The following is a 14,706-nucleotide window of genomic DNA, read 5'->3' on the forward strand; positions in this document are numbered from 1 at the left end:
AAGAAAAAGGATAAAATAAGAGTCTGCGCGCAAAGATAGATCGCGAGAAAACTTCAGGGTCGTTGATTTTTTTTCCGATCGACAGAGTATCTTGAATCTTCTTCCCGTGCCCTTCCATCTCCCCCTCCCCTCGTTACGCCCATATATACATATACATACGTACCCTTCGCAACTACATTACGTACCTATAAGGATGATCTTCGGGGTTGATCCGAATTCGCGTGGTTCAACCGACATGCGGGTTGACGAGACGAGAAGATTCTGCCCAATTTTCTACCGCTGATGTTTTCCTTTACGAAGGGACGTCCTATCCCTTTCTCGCGATACACACGCACACACACAGACAAAACTATAGACCGAATATTATTCATAGGGACGCGGAGCGAGAAGCGCGCGAGCGCGTTACCGGCGTTCGTCGCTTTTTTTTTTTTTTTTTTTTTTCTCCCTCGCCGCTTCGTACGTACGTACGTCACTTTGAGGAATGCGCGCACTCTCTTCCGGTCACTCGGCAAAAGGAAGCACGCTCTCCGATGTTGATCGTGAACACTCTACTCACTGTCGTACTCACTCGACGACGATGCGCCGCGCGTGCATCGTGTACCCCCCGGTCAGTGTACACGTCGACCCTGGATCCGGCCGTTTGCCCGCCCGCTGACGATGAGCGTCGTCGTCGTCGTCGTCGTCGTCCTCCTCTTTTCGTCTACGTATTATATATCCATGCAGCGTACGCGATCGCACGCGATGATCCAACGCATGTCAGACTTTCCCTGTTATCATCGAAACGCACGCCACGCACGCACTTACGCACACGATGATTTTTCACGAGAGAGAGAGAGAGAGAGAGAGAAGAGGAATGTCTGCAACTCCACGCGCGAATAACGACATACGGCGACGGCGACCGAGTTCCCGTGGCGAAGGAGAAGGGAGAAATGCCGCCGACGCATGCGCGGTCGCGCGCGCGTTAGCAGACGCGCGCTCGGCCCGGTGCGCCCGGATCGTTTACCGCGCATGCGCCAATCTTCCACCGCGCCGCTTTCGTCCGCGCAACAGTCACGAACTGTGAACATCTAGATGCGATGCGTCCGATCCGAAAATGTCTAATGCGGGTTGCGTTTCAAAAGGCATTTTCCGTTTCACGCATGATGTGCATGATGCATTATTTATCCTTGTTGTTTACTAAATGTTAAACAAGAGTAAATGATGTATTATTTGCATCATGCGTGAATCGGAAAGCATCTAAAATCTACTCGGACAAAATCGAGTTTTATTGGCCAATCAGAAATAGATATTACGTTCGACGCGCATGCGCAAACAGGGAGCCCGTCTTTCAATACTAAAACGTTTGATAGATCAATTGGGGCAAAGATTTTTTATCCTAATTGATCGATCAAACGCTTTCAGCACTTACAACGATCAAGACAAGATAAGCTTTGAATTAGTTCAGCCAGTTCAGCTACAAAGAACAGATCCCTTGACATCGCATTCACCGCGCATGTCACGACCAGTCTCACGCATGCGCAGTCCGCCTCGCGCGTCGACTTGCTGTACACGCATACACACAGTGAAACTTATTCAATTTTGATCGCTTTTTTTGTTTTCTTTTTTCATCTTCCCCCTCCCCTGCGCTCTAATCTCTCGTCTCGTTTGTGTGCAAGATCGTCGGAAGCCGCGGAAGCGAAACTGCAAACTGCAACGACGTTTCGTTAGATCGCACAGTTTCGTTCACGACAATCGGCGAGTGCGCGTACGTGGATTAATTTTCAAGGGGGCCGCTGGTTTTTAGGTTAGGACGCGATCGTTGGAGAATGCATCACGCTGGAAAACTGTCGGGTGAAAGTGCGCGTCGTCGGGGATTCCGACAGAGCGAAGGCCGCTCTCGAGCGCCTTGAAGCGAGCGACGTTTCGGGAAATCCGTCCCGAATAAGAAGCTTTGTCGCAAGCGTCGACGGTTTCTCTCGTTTTTCCCCGGGTGATCCTCGACGTTGCCCGGACAAAGATAGATAAAGATGATAAAAGCGAGATCCGCAGGTTAGTACTATCTCGGCTGTTTTATCGCAAGCTTTATTGCTACAGGAGGTACAAAGAGAAACTGTCATGGATTGGGAGATTAACCTGTCTTGTTGATTATTGCAGCTTTTGTATAAAGCAAGAATCAAAGAGGATAGAATTTTTTAGACGGCCAAGTTGCGTCGAGAACAAGTTTCTTGTAAAGTTTCTACTACGAAGTTTATCGGCAGAAAAAAGATTCTGATAACGGATCCGATAAGGAATTTATTTTATAAAAGATTGTTAGCAAGATACTAACAGAAATACAATAAAGCTTGCCAACAGAATGTGACAACAGAAGCAAATCACAGTCTGATTGATGATAAGAATTGAAGAATTTATCAAACAGATTGGCAGCAAAGTGATGGCACAAATTGAACATAATTTCTGCTTGATTTCTATCATGAATATATTATCGTATCTGCAAGCTCTACTGTAACTTTTGCTCAAATCTGTTATCAATCTGACAGACTGTAGACGGTTTGTTCGTTTGATTAGGATTTTGTAGAATTAAAATCTCCAACACAATATCTAAGATACTAAAGTTCTTAAATCTAAAAAATGAGAAATATTTAAAAAAATCAAAATTTCAATGTTAAAGTATGAATTGAAGAACGACAATCCCAAAAATTAAATCTTGGGATATAAATCGCTAGTCAATTAATAAGATCAAAAATCTAAATTTCCAAAATACTCAAATATATAATATTATTATACATCCTTCAATTTTGCTTATAAAGTTATAAGAATCCATGATATAGAAACTTATCAATTGAATGCGATATCCAATGTGATTAATCATTGCTATTCCTGGAAATAGATAGCGAAATGAATTGTTTGTTAATATTAAGTATAAAATATTTTCTTTATCTGGTATCTCAAGCTATGTTCATAGTTTATATTAGTTCTAGATGTATAAAATATTAAAGTATTTGCAAGCGTACAACATACTTTAAAGAACCATACAGAAAGTTTTAATTTGAAAAAACTTATTATATCTCCTTGACATTTTGTCATTTCTCAAAATCATATCTTTAATCTAAAGTAGATGTTCTGTTAAAATTAATGTACCTGTGTGATAAATATTTGTTTCTTTCCCAAATTATAAGAGGGAATTAATGTTACAAAAAAGTGAGAAATTTTTTTGGATGCTCTTAGATCTCTACATATATGTATGTTAAAGACATTTGTATATACACATTTGTAGAGTGTTGGATATCTCAGTGAGCAAGGAAGCACTATAATTATCATGGCAGACGAAGAAGGTACAGAGTGGCTTCAGGAGTTATTGCACGATGTGCAGCTCTCTCAGTTCTTCACGCGAATACGAGATGATCTACAGATCACTCGATTGCATCACTTTGATTATGTTCAACCGGAAGATCTGGAGAAGATCGGTCTCGGTAAACCCGGCGTCAGGCGCCTGCTGGACGCGGTGAAGAAGAGACGAAGCACTCAATGGAAAAAAACTCTGATCACTAAAATTAAACCCGGCAGTAGCAGTAAGAGCAGCAAGCGAGCCTCACAACCTATCGAGACTAACTCGGCACTGACGTGTCTCATACAGGACAAGGATGTAGTATTGTCCGTTAAACTGGGCGATGGAAGCTTCGGTGTAGTTAGAAGAGGGGAATGGACTTCCCCCTCTGGACGAACTCTGCCTGTCGCCGTAAAAGTCCTCAAGGCGGATGCTCTTACGCAGCCAAGTGTCATAGAGGACTTCGTGTCTGAAGTTCAGGCGATGCATACCTTAGATCATCATAATCTCATTAGATTGTACGGTGTGGTGCTGTCGCAGCCGATGATGATGGTGACCGAGCTTGCGCCTTTAGGCGCTTTGCTCGACCACTTGCGGCAGCAGTGTGGCAGAATCTCAATTCTCACTCTTTGCAATTATGCGCTGCAAGTCGCCACAGGTATGGCGTATTTGGAGGCAAAGCGTTTTCTACATCGCGACCTGGCATGCAGAAACGTCCTGTTGAGCACGGTCGACAAAGTCAAGATCGGTGATTTTGGACTGATGAGAGCGCTTCCTCAAGAGGAGGATTGCTACGTCATGACCGAACATAAGAAAGTGCCTTTTCCATGGTGCGCTCCCGAGTCTCTCAAGTCTCGACAATTCAGCCACGCGTCGGATGTCTGGATGTTCGGTGTGACGCTGTGGGAGATGCTGACATTTGGTGAGGAACCCTGGCTGGGCCTAAACGGTTCCGAGATACTGCGGAAGATCGATCGCGAGGGCGAGCGGCTTCACGAGCCGGAAGCGACGCCTCCATATATGTACGAGTTGATGCTCCGTTGCTGGGCGAGAGAACCTTCGGAGAGGCCAACGTTCGCCTCATTGAAGGAATCGTTGACCGGTATGGTGCCATCCGTAATGAAGGCTCTGACCGCCTTCGACGAACCTGGCAAGATGTCTATTGAGCCGGGAGACCAGATCGCAATTATCGATGGGCGATCGGAGAACTACTGGTGGAAAGGCCAGAACCAGCGAACGTTTCAGGTGGGGCACTTTCCGCGTTGCCTGGTCGATCCGATGCGTCGGAAACAGCCGGGGGACATCAGCAAGCCGTTGGAAAACTCGTTCATCCATACGGGACATGGCGCGCCTTTCGGCAAGAGCTGGGGTAGCCCTGTTTACATCGACGATGTCTACTTGAGGAATCCGATGGATCCTCCGGACGTATTAGTGGCGACCGCGGCAGAAAACCAGACAAAGAAAAGATTTTCTTGCGGTACACCACGTACTAGAAAGCAATTCAATTATACGAAGCTGCGCAACGATATTCGATCGAGTCCGGTCAAGATGTCGCAGTCATCGTCTACTTCGAGCGTCAGCCAAGAGGGTAACTTGATTGACTTGTCCGCCGAGGAGTTGGCGAGCACGAGCGCGCAGGAGGAGGTCGCATGCAGGCGAGTGATCAACATTCTAGATGAGCCAATCGACGGTGAGAAGTTCCCCTGGCAGGACGAGGAGGGCAGGACGTACGCAAACTTTCCCGGTAATGTGGATCCCGCGTATTCTGATCCCTTCGATACGTCCGCAGTGTTCATGAAGCCGCCACATTCGCGATATTATAGTCATGTGCCCGTTGAAGTCGCAAGTCGCTATATGAAGACGCAGACGTACGGAAATGTGGACAATCAAGAGACGGGAGATCACGTTCAAAGCACCGCGAATTGTTTCGTTGCTGATTCTACTGATGTAGAGGTACGTTGGCATATTGGAAGTTCTATATATATTTCATCTTTAAAAAAATAATTTTTCTAAGTAATTCGCCAAATTAGTTATAATGATAATTGTCATTCAACTCTTTTAATTATCTATATCACTTCTATATCACTTTGTTCTGTTTATTATTTTCTCAGGAAGCTCGCCAGTACTCGGTGAATCTGAATAAGGAGTGTCGGCAGGATACAGTAAATTTGAACGTGAATACGAGTGCAGAAGGTAACAACGCGAGTCACTATAGCGAGATAGATAAAATTAGCCCTCGCGGATCGAACTGGTCTACCTGGCCGGAGGATATACGGAATTCTTCTGTCGCGCAGACGTATGCTAACGTCTCCGGCGGTGAGTCCGCCTCGTCATGTGCAGCCGTCCCAATTCCGCCGCCTCCTCCTTCCATCGGACCAAATACGAGTCCGTCTAAGCCAAAATCCAATTGCGAGCTCGCACGGAGTATGAACGAATTATCGCTAAATTCCAACTCCAGTGCCAATGTCACGAGAAAGCTGGATCCTGGCTTCTTGGCCGAGCTGGAGAAGCACTTAGGCGAGAAGGAGGCGACAAAGAACACGAATTCTGCCAACGGTGGAGAAAACCAGGAACCGGGAAACACGAATTATTTGCATTGCTCATCGCAGGACAAGTTGCGACAGGGTTCTGCGTCGACTCAGCAGCACTCAACGACGGTAGAAGATGCCGCCAGATCTTTGTCGGTCATTCCAGTATTGAAATCTCCGCCGCACAAGAAATCAAAATCGCCTGTGATGACGACGGATCGTCGAGCATCTTTCTCGTCGACACCATCTATTAGCAAAGTACAAAACTCTTGGCAGTCAAAAAGTACGAACATTCAAAGACCGCGTCCCAAGGATGAGCAACGCATGTCAGAGTCGACCACTGACACCATAGTGGGTCAAATCTGGCAGCAAACGCAGACTTTGTCACAGCAGCAGCAAAACATCTGTCTGACCGATTTGGCTGCTGGAGGTCAGGCGTTAACGCCCGTTCCAGTAGCTCAGGGAAGCGCTAATCTGCTTCAAGAAGCCGTCGGCAACATTGCCACTAGCAGTGCGAACGATCACAGTCAACATGGTCCCTGCAATGTTGCCAAGGCCATCTTTACCCAGTCGCAAGCTTCTTCGTCAAATCATGGTCAATCTCCAAATATGACGCATATCAATCAGGGTAATATCAATCTGCTTCACGGAACTGCCAACAACATTGCTGGCGGTGGTAGCACGAACGAGGCTCAACATGGTCCCTGCAATGTTGCCAAGGCCACGTTTAATCAAACTCAAGCTTGTTCAGCAAACACTGAAAGTTATCTTCAAAATTCATCGAGTCTTGGCCAGGGTGTTTTCAATTTGCTGCAGGTTGCCACCAATAGTGTTACAAACGATCCTCAGTACGATGTCGCGACTGCTTCTAAAGCGAGCTTGAATCAAACGCAGGCTTCTTCGTCAACCGGTAGCCAGAATTATAATGCATCGAGCGTTGCTCTTAGCTTGCTTCAAACTGTCAATCATGTTTCTGGTAATAGTGCGAGCGAATCCTCTCTGTACGGATCTTGCAATATCTCCAAGGCCGCTTCCACCAATCAAGCACAGGCTTGTTCGACGATGAGTCAGAATTACTTGCAGAATCAGAGTGGCTTCGCTTCGCATCAAATCTCTCTTCAGAATGTGCCAATGTCGTCCAGTGCGAGTAATGTCCATAAGATCGCTCATATACAGAATGATTTGCAGCAGTTGCAACAATTGAAGCCTGCTACTCTTTTATCCGAACAAGTATACGCTGAATTGAAACAAACGGTATGTAACTTTCATGATTATATAATAGATCTTGAAAGAAAACACTTTTTTTTTTAACATTATATAAGATAATTGCAAAATTGGAATTAAACAATATGTAAAAAAATAATGACGTACAACGATATTTATTAAAATCTGATGAATTTAAAACTCAAATGTTTAACAAGTCTCTTAGGCTAAACGATTCTAAACATTTTACAGGTACCTAATCTAGAGCAGTTATCTCAGAACGAATTTAATACTCTATACAATAAGACTGTTCAGCAGAATATACTGCGAAATTACTATTCTAATAACCTGAGCGGGGAGTCGGGCCAAAATTACGCTCAGGAAATGACTAGCAATCAACAACAACAAAAGACTATGATTGGCAGAAATCAGCCTGTTCAGGGACACTCTTGCGACTTTAGTCCTTATCTGAAACAGCCACCAGTTTATAATCCACCTCCTCCTCCGACCTGGAGCCCGCTTAAATCCGATCAAAATGGTTATACGCAAAACCATTATTCTACAACCAAGTGCAATTTGAGTGGACCGTCTAATCTGCTGCAAACTGAAACCCCTTCATCAGCAAGAAATATATCTGGATCAACGACGACGAACGATCTAGGAGCCGTCAAAGTGAATCTATTGCAAGTCAATCAACACCAGACCGGTACTAGTCCTCCGCTCACCGCGGCTTCCCAGCAATTGGTGATGTCGCTGAGCGACGAGTTTCGTGCGAGCAGGATCATGAAGGTGCAGAAAGAGGCCGTGGATGCGTCGCAGCAGGAGGTACTGGCCGCGCTGCAGGCGACCGGCTGGGACACGAATCAAGCCGCTAAACAGATCGCGAAAGATAGGCAGGCGAAAGTCGAAAGTCTCGTGAGGTAAGTACTGTGATACTTCCTTATCCTTACGAATCGATTTAGTGATGCGAGATTACTTTGCTGTAAAATACACATTATGACTCGACATTATACATATTACAGTTACATAGATATTATTGACAATAGGTTCGACACAGATTTGCCGCCATGAAAAATTCATAGATTCTTTAAGGCACTTGCAATAATATATCAAAAAGAGGAGAAAACTATATATGATGCAATCCATTTTTTTATATTAGAGATTACTAAATAATATTTAATTTATTGTAGGTTGGGCTTGGCTAATAAACAACAGTGCGAAAGTGTTTTGAAGCAGACTAAATATGATGTGGAAATGGCAGCTTCGTTATTACTCGATCAGACCAGATGAGAAATAACCATGGTCAATGTCTCAAAACTTCCTGTGACATAGTTGTAACTATATGTTTATTTATGAACAAAAGCAATAGACAAGAATTTGCTTGAGAAACAACAAAAACAATCTATCTGAGATTACTTGTGGATTTCTTTGTCGAGCTTTTGCATTCCGTTCTGTGGCACAATTTAATGCTAAACGTGACTGATGCTTACTGTTTGGATGGTGTAAAAACAGTTATTGTGCATAATCTATAGGTGATAAAGATATTACTAGTGTGTGTCATCACTCTTAATACGTAACAAATATAAATCTGAAACTGTGATATGTTATTGATCTTTATCTGGATTTACAATTATGGGGTCTTGTTAATGAATTTTTAGAGCAGTGAAAAGAAACTGCATTTTATTTATAACGACAACAGAGTGCTGTTGAAAAGAGTTGAGATTACTAAATATTTAATTTATATACAAGATGAATCAACATCAATTAGCATTTTAAACATCTTCAAAACTATGTGTATAGGAAGTAAATTTGTCAAACAAAAATTGCATATAAAGAGGTCAATTATATTATGGCTGCTCCATTTTTTCCATGAAACTTATACTTGATAAATTTTTCTCCTACTCGCACAATTGTGAAAAAAAATGAAAATGCTAATTGTTATCGGTTTATCCTATCTGTGTGTTTTTCCACATGCGAATTATATGTGTATGTGTGGGCGACAATCAGTGGCAAATTTACATTTTTTGGTTTATAGTTAAAAATTGTTTCAGTATATGGCACATAGAAAATATAATACATATACTTTTTATGTCAATTAATATAATTGTCATTTAACGGAATTGTGAAAAAAAGAATAGAACTATATCATAGTTCCAAGAACATATGTTACTATCTATGTATCGAAATCTCTTGATATTCCTGAGTTCTGAAATTAAAAAACTTTATATGGCTAAATCTGCTGCTGATTACAATATTTAATTTGAGTTTTGAGTTTGAAGTTTATATCATAATAGATATATGTACAAACATATACACACACATACACATACAGAGTGTTTCGCAAAACTTGTGTCAAAATTGTGTTTTTCCGCATGCGAATTATATGTGTATGTGTGGGCGACAATCAGTGGCAAATTTACATTTTTTGGTTTATAGTTAAAAATTGTTTCAGTATATGGCACATAGAAAATATAATACATATACTTTTTATGTCAATTAATATAATTGTCATTTAACGGAATTGTGAAAAAAAGAATAGAACTATATCATAGTTCCAAGAACATATGTTACTATCTATGTATCGAAATCTCTTGATATTCCTGAGTTCTGAAATTAAAAAACTTTATATGGCTAAATCTGCTGCTGATTACAATATTTAATTTGAGTTTTGAGTTTGAAGTTTATATCATAATAGATATATGTACAAACATATACACACACATACACATACAGAGTGTTTCGCAAAACTTGTGTCAAAATTTGGCATATGCTTCACAAAATATTTTATGTATTATAGTAGAAAATTTAAGAGAGAAAGAAAGTTCAAGATTTATAAAAACTTTCAAACCAAAAATCGAAAAGTTTAAGGGTATTATAGAATTTATAGTTCTGAAAATCTAAAAAGATCTTTAAAAGATTCTTTAAAAGATTCTTTAAAAAAATGTGTTCTGAAATTCATGAATCCAAAGACTTAAATATTTGAGGATCCTGAGGAATCTAGGATTTATAAGGATTGTAGAATTCAAGAATTTAGAAATGTCTAGACATGTATTTAGATATTGAAAAACAGAAAAATCTATTAACCAGAGAGAAAGAGAGATTAACAAAGATGAACAAATATTATTATTAATAGCTCTGATATATTATCGAACAAAGGAGTAAGTATTAGGAAAAACCACACGAATGCGATTGTTACTGTAAGTCCAGATAAAGATTAGAGGATTTAGATATTATCATGACATGTAGTTTTTCTTCCTACATTTGTTGAAGAATATCGAGAGAGTTATTTTATTATTACGTATAAACCAAACCAGAGTGTACATAATAATAGCATAATTTTTTTATTTAACCTTATATATATAGTCAATACTCTACTCAATTCTTTCTATCTCTTTAGGATGTCTTTTTTCTGTTTGATGAGCGAACAAATTATACGAATGAATAAAAAAATTATGTTGAAGTTGTTATTTTATATACTTATATATATAGATATCGTACATCTAATCTTTTAATCCCAAAAAATCCTTCATTCTTAATACAAGATTTAAAAATGTATTTAAGAACCCAACGATTAAAGAATCTGACAATTACGTACAAATGAAATATTAAACGATTCTCAAATTTTATAATAGTGCAACTTAAGTATATATAAAATTTAATGCTTTTTGCATCTAAAAAATTAAAAACATGAGAAAAATTTGAAAGTCTATTAATATTCCAAATTAAAGATTAGTAATTCGAAATTCAGAATGCGAATTGTGTAACGAGGTCTTCTCTACTTTTCAAAATAAGAGATGAATGTCATGATTAAATTGTCTAAATCGTGAAAAGAGAATAGTTTGAGCACTTGCTGTCGAAAGTAGCGTGTCCTTGAGTAGTACACACGTGTGTGCTCTAATTCCGCTCGATATATCATCCGTTATGGGATTCAGAATTCAGAATACGATGATTGGGCCTCGAGATTCGCATGCGGGCGTGAAAGTGTACGCGAGGTTTCACCAAGAAGAGCGCAGCGGGAAATGTTTCTGCTTTTGCGGCCGCAGAAACAAAACTGCACTCGCAGCGTACGCAACTCTTGCACAAGGACCAAGGAAGAAAGACTTGAATCGACGTATTACGAAAAAGCTGTAAATATCTAATCGAGATCATATATTATATATAACATACAAGAGTTTAGTAATAATGAAAGATATAAGTAACACACAAATAAAATATTCGTGTTTATATGAATAACATATAATTATTTTGAAGAAAACGTGGAAAAAAGTGAAAAATTTTTTACAATTAGAAAAGTGAGAAAACGAAAAGGACTTGTTAAATATGAGATCAATTAGTGTCGAATTAATATGAATTAACTTCATTAAATATTTGTTAAGTGTAATAAATAATTTCAACATATCCATTTAAAGATTTCACGTGGAAAAACTTGGGCAAAAAGAAGATTTCCAATTATCCAGGTAAGATAATCTTTCATAAACAGATACATGGAAGAATAGAAAAGAAAATTGCAGAAAATCGATTCTAAATAAATATGTATGGTATAATCGTTATGAATGAAAAAACAGTGATTTTGATTAGACATTAATTAATAATTGTGACGTTAAAAGTAAATACAATGCTCGTGACGATTAATTTAATAATATTGTCATTAGATTAATATATATATGGATTAAATATATTACATAAGAAAACCCAATATAAAAATGCTATTCGCGAAAAGAATTTAACAATATTTTTCTCTCCAAAAAAACTTTATCACGTTCCCGAGGTAGAGCGAGAAAAATAAACAGAGAATGCCAGCGGAATCATCGATCTATTGGAGTTCGGTCGACTCCCGAAAATCGACCTCCGGCAGTTCCGGAAGCGACGCTGGCAGTCGTCATTACGTGGACCCGTGGGACCTGGAAAATTACGCTTACCTACGTCGTCATAGCGTCGCCGACGTGCCGCGCCGAACGCGACGTCCTCCTACAAACGAGCGTTCTTCCCGCGATACGCGAGCATTCTCGGAATACTGGTAATACATGAGAGAAACTCCGACATGTAAAATTAAGGGTCTGCAACTACACATTAGGCTATTATATCAAACGTATAAGTTCTTTTTCTCACTCTATATATCTTGCAAGATATAATTCACAGAAAAGAAATTTTTTCATATCAGAAATCTATGTAGAATTACAGCGCCTCTCTTTTCTTTAACAATGTAGATTCAGATCTTAATATTTATATAATACACACTTGAAATTATTAATCTATTATTAATTTATATTAATGTCATCTATATAATAATAATAATAATCAATTATATAACAATTAATATTAGATATAAATTGTGTATGTAATAATAACTTAAGAAATTAAGAGAATTTGAAACAAAAACAAAAAGGTTTGATATAAATTGTTTTAGGAACTTGAAAATATTACTCTGAAACTCTTGAGGTAGTTATATAAATCAATTTTTACAAATTGTTAAAAATTGATACCTTTAATTTTACAATCATGATATCAAATTTTCATAGTGAAATTTAGTGTTTATTCTCGTTCTTTTAGTCTTTCGTTGCTAATCAATTGGTTTTTTAACGAATTTTCCAGGTATGCCTTACCCTCATTGAGAGAATCGGAATACGATGGTTCCCCATACGCGCAGGAACTGTACCGTAGACCAATTAAGCCAACAAACAATGGCTTCTATTATCAGCAAGCTATCTATGAGGACGAGGGAATGGATTATACTGCACCGTTTCCGGTTTACACGCCTGGATTATTCGGTAAGGTTCGTCTATACTAGCTCAGAGTCATCTGAAAATTATTTCATATTTTAATATGCGATTTTTGACATTTTGACAAATATCTTTTAGTTATTTGTATATTAAAATATGTTTGTTTAATTTTTTTTACTGTATTTTTTCAAAACAGCAAGTATCGATTTATTCGATAAATAATATCGTTTTTTAGAATATAATACTGAATATAAAATTGTTACATAATTTTGAATAATCAAAAAATATCTAAATTCCTACTTGTAATAAAAAATAAATTATATATTCTCCATAACAATATGTCATTTATTTATCAACTTTTTAGTTTTTTGTTCGAAAAATTTAGTAAATCTTCAAATTTAATGTTTCAATTGTAGACTTCAAAACGTGTTTCAAATTACAATTTCTCGTTACAACATGAAAATCTTATTGTTAGATATTACTCTAATGACCCGATACTTTTTATGGAAATTTCAAACTGGAGTTAGAGTTAAATTGTAATGAACATGTGTATATTAATATTTTCACAGATACTATAAAATTGTTGAATATATAGTCTCTAATGTGATTGTATGCCACTGGAAACTAGCGCGAGTTCGATTCTGCAGATTTTACGCTCTACTGGAGAAAAAAAAAAAGAACAGAACGGTCAGACAGTTTCCATAGTTTTCCATTCGAAATGCACCTCGAGAAATCGAACGATTTCTATGGTTCGTAACGCGTTAGAAAGTTTTTATACGTGCTGTCGTTACATTATAATGTCTTATGGTGCGACACGATGTCGCAAGAATCTCCTGTTGCGATGCGTTCGGGCGCGAATCCGTACATCAATGTACGAATCGATCTTCACCGTGTAATTGTAATTTTCATCGTGTAGACTTTCTCTCCTAGATATTAAATCGTGCGCGAATTTTGCAGCGTTCACGCGCGCACATCAATTGTTTTTGGTGAATATTGTAATGATCGAGGCTTTTGTGAAGTGCGAAGTTTGATTTTTTTTTAAGAAAAGAGAATGTAAAAATATATCCATGGCATCTTTCATTTTTTTCCGATTTATATTCAACATGAATTTTTCTGCACAGTACGAATGATACAACATGTAATAATTTATGAAACAATAACAAAACGTGATTTTTAACATTTATTTTGGAGGAATTTATTGACTGTGTATAGTTTTATATTTGGATTAATTTGAAAAGATAAAGATAAAAAAAGATATACATATATTGAAATATAATCACTAATTTTGAATTGTATATGGACTCTCTTTCTCTCTTTTTCTTCCTTTTTCTTGTCTCTTTCTCTATTGATTCATGTAAAATTTATTTGTTCAAGAAATTTCTAGATATCCCCCGCAAGAAGAAAGATGCTTGCCATATGCAATTCACACAGATAAAGACAGATATATAGCGGAAGCGATCTGCCCACCTCATATTGGACATTTAAACACATACGGTCATCTGAAGATCGACTACACGAACAGCTGGAATTCACTCAATCGTCGAATTAGAAAATAAAAGAATTGGCTTCTCTCGGATCAGAAATGGATATGAGAGATGAATTACTCGATGATGAGATATGTTACATAAATAATATTGTTATATATGCTCAATTAAAGCTTTTAATTAATTAAGGGTTTTTAATCGAAAAAAACCTGTAATTAAATCGTTTTTAATATCGTTATTATTATTTATTAGTCGATAGTTCACAAACATTTGTTTTGCTTTCGTATGTGTGTTACAGTATTAGATATATTTAAAAAATTATATTACGTTAATTTATTTTATTAATTTGTAATTGTATTAACTTTCTTCGTTCAAAACATTACGTAAGAAACGAAATATTATTAAATTATTTGCGTTCATAAACCATACATATATATGTATATGTATATCGCATTTACATTATATAA

The 14,706-nt window shown here is 38.2% G+C and overlaps 2 protein-coding genes across 6 annotated transcripts; both read left to right on the forward strand.

Moving 5' to 3' along the window:
- The first annotated feature begins 1,491 nt into the window (after positions 1 to 1,491).
- LOC115242217 lies at positions 1,492 to 9,387 on the forward strand. Of its 4 annotated transcripts, XM_029818330.1 has the most exons (6): positions 1,492 to 2,028; positions 2,134 to 2,206; positions 3,254 to 5,257; positions 5,416 to 7,086; positions 7,288 to 7,955; positions 8,226 to 9,387. In XM_029818330.1, the coding sequence occupies exons 3-6, from the start codon at positions 3,296 to 3,298 to the stop codon at positions 8,323 to 8,325; spliced, it is 4,401 nt and encodes a 1,466-aa protein (XP_029674190.1). In that variant the 5' UTR covers positions 1,492 to 2,028; positions 2,134 to 2,206; positions 3,254 to 3,295; the 3' UTR covers positions 8,326 to 9,387. The 4 variants fall into 4 exon arrangements, with proteins under 4 accessions (XP_029674190.1, XP_029674189.1, XP_029674191.1 ...); XM_029818329.1 differs by lacking the exon at positions 2,134 to 2,206; XM_029818331.1 differs by having other exon boundaries at positions 1,937 to 2,206.
- Positions 9,388 to 10,769: 1,382 nt separating this feature from the next.
- Positions 10,770 to 14,666, forward strand: LOC115242219. Of its 2 annotated transcripts, none has more exons than XM_029818333.1 (5): positions 10,770 to 11,162; positions 11,445 to 11,492; positions 11,808 to 12,052; positions 12,628 to 12,803; positions 14,130 to 14,666. In XM_029818333.1, the coding sequence occupies exons 1-5, from the start codon at positions 11,055 to 11,057 to the stop codon at positions 14,309 to 14,311; spliced, it is 759 nt and encodes a 252-aa protein (XP_029674193.1). In that variant the 5' UTR covers positions 10,770 to 11,054; the 3' UTR covers positions 14,312 to 14,666. The 2 variants fall into 2 exon arrangements, with proteins under 2 accessions (XP_029674193.1, XP_029674194.1); XM_029818334.1 differs by having other exon boundaries at positions 14,140 to 14,320.
- Positions 14,667 to 14,706: the final 40 nt, after the last annotated feature.

This window comes from Formica exsecta, unplaced genomic scaffold, assembly GCF_003651465.1.
Source record: "Formica exsecta isolate Colony F162 unplaced genomic scaffold, ASM365146v1 scaffold581, whole genome shotgun sequence".
In the NCBI taxonomy this organism is placed as follows: Eukaryota; Metazoa; Arthropoda; class Insecta; order Hymenoptera; family Formicidae; genus Formica; species Formica exsecta.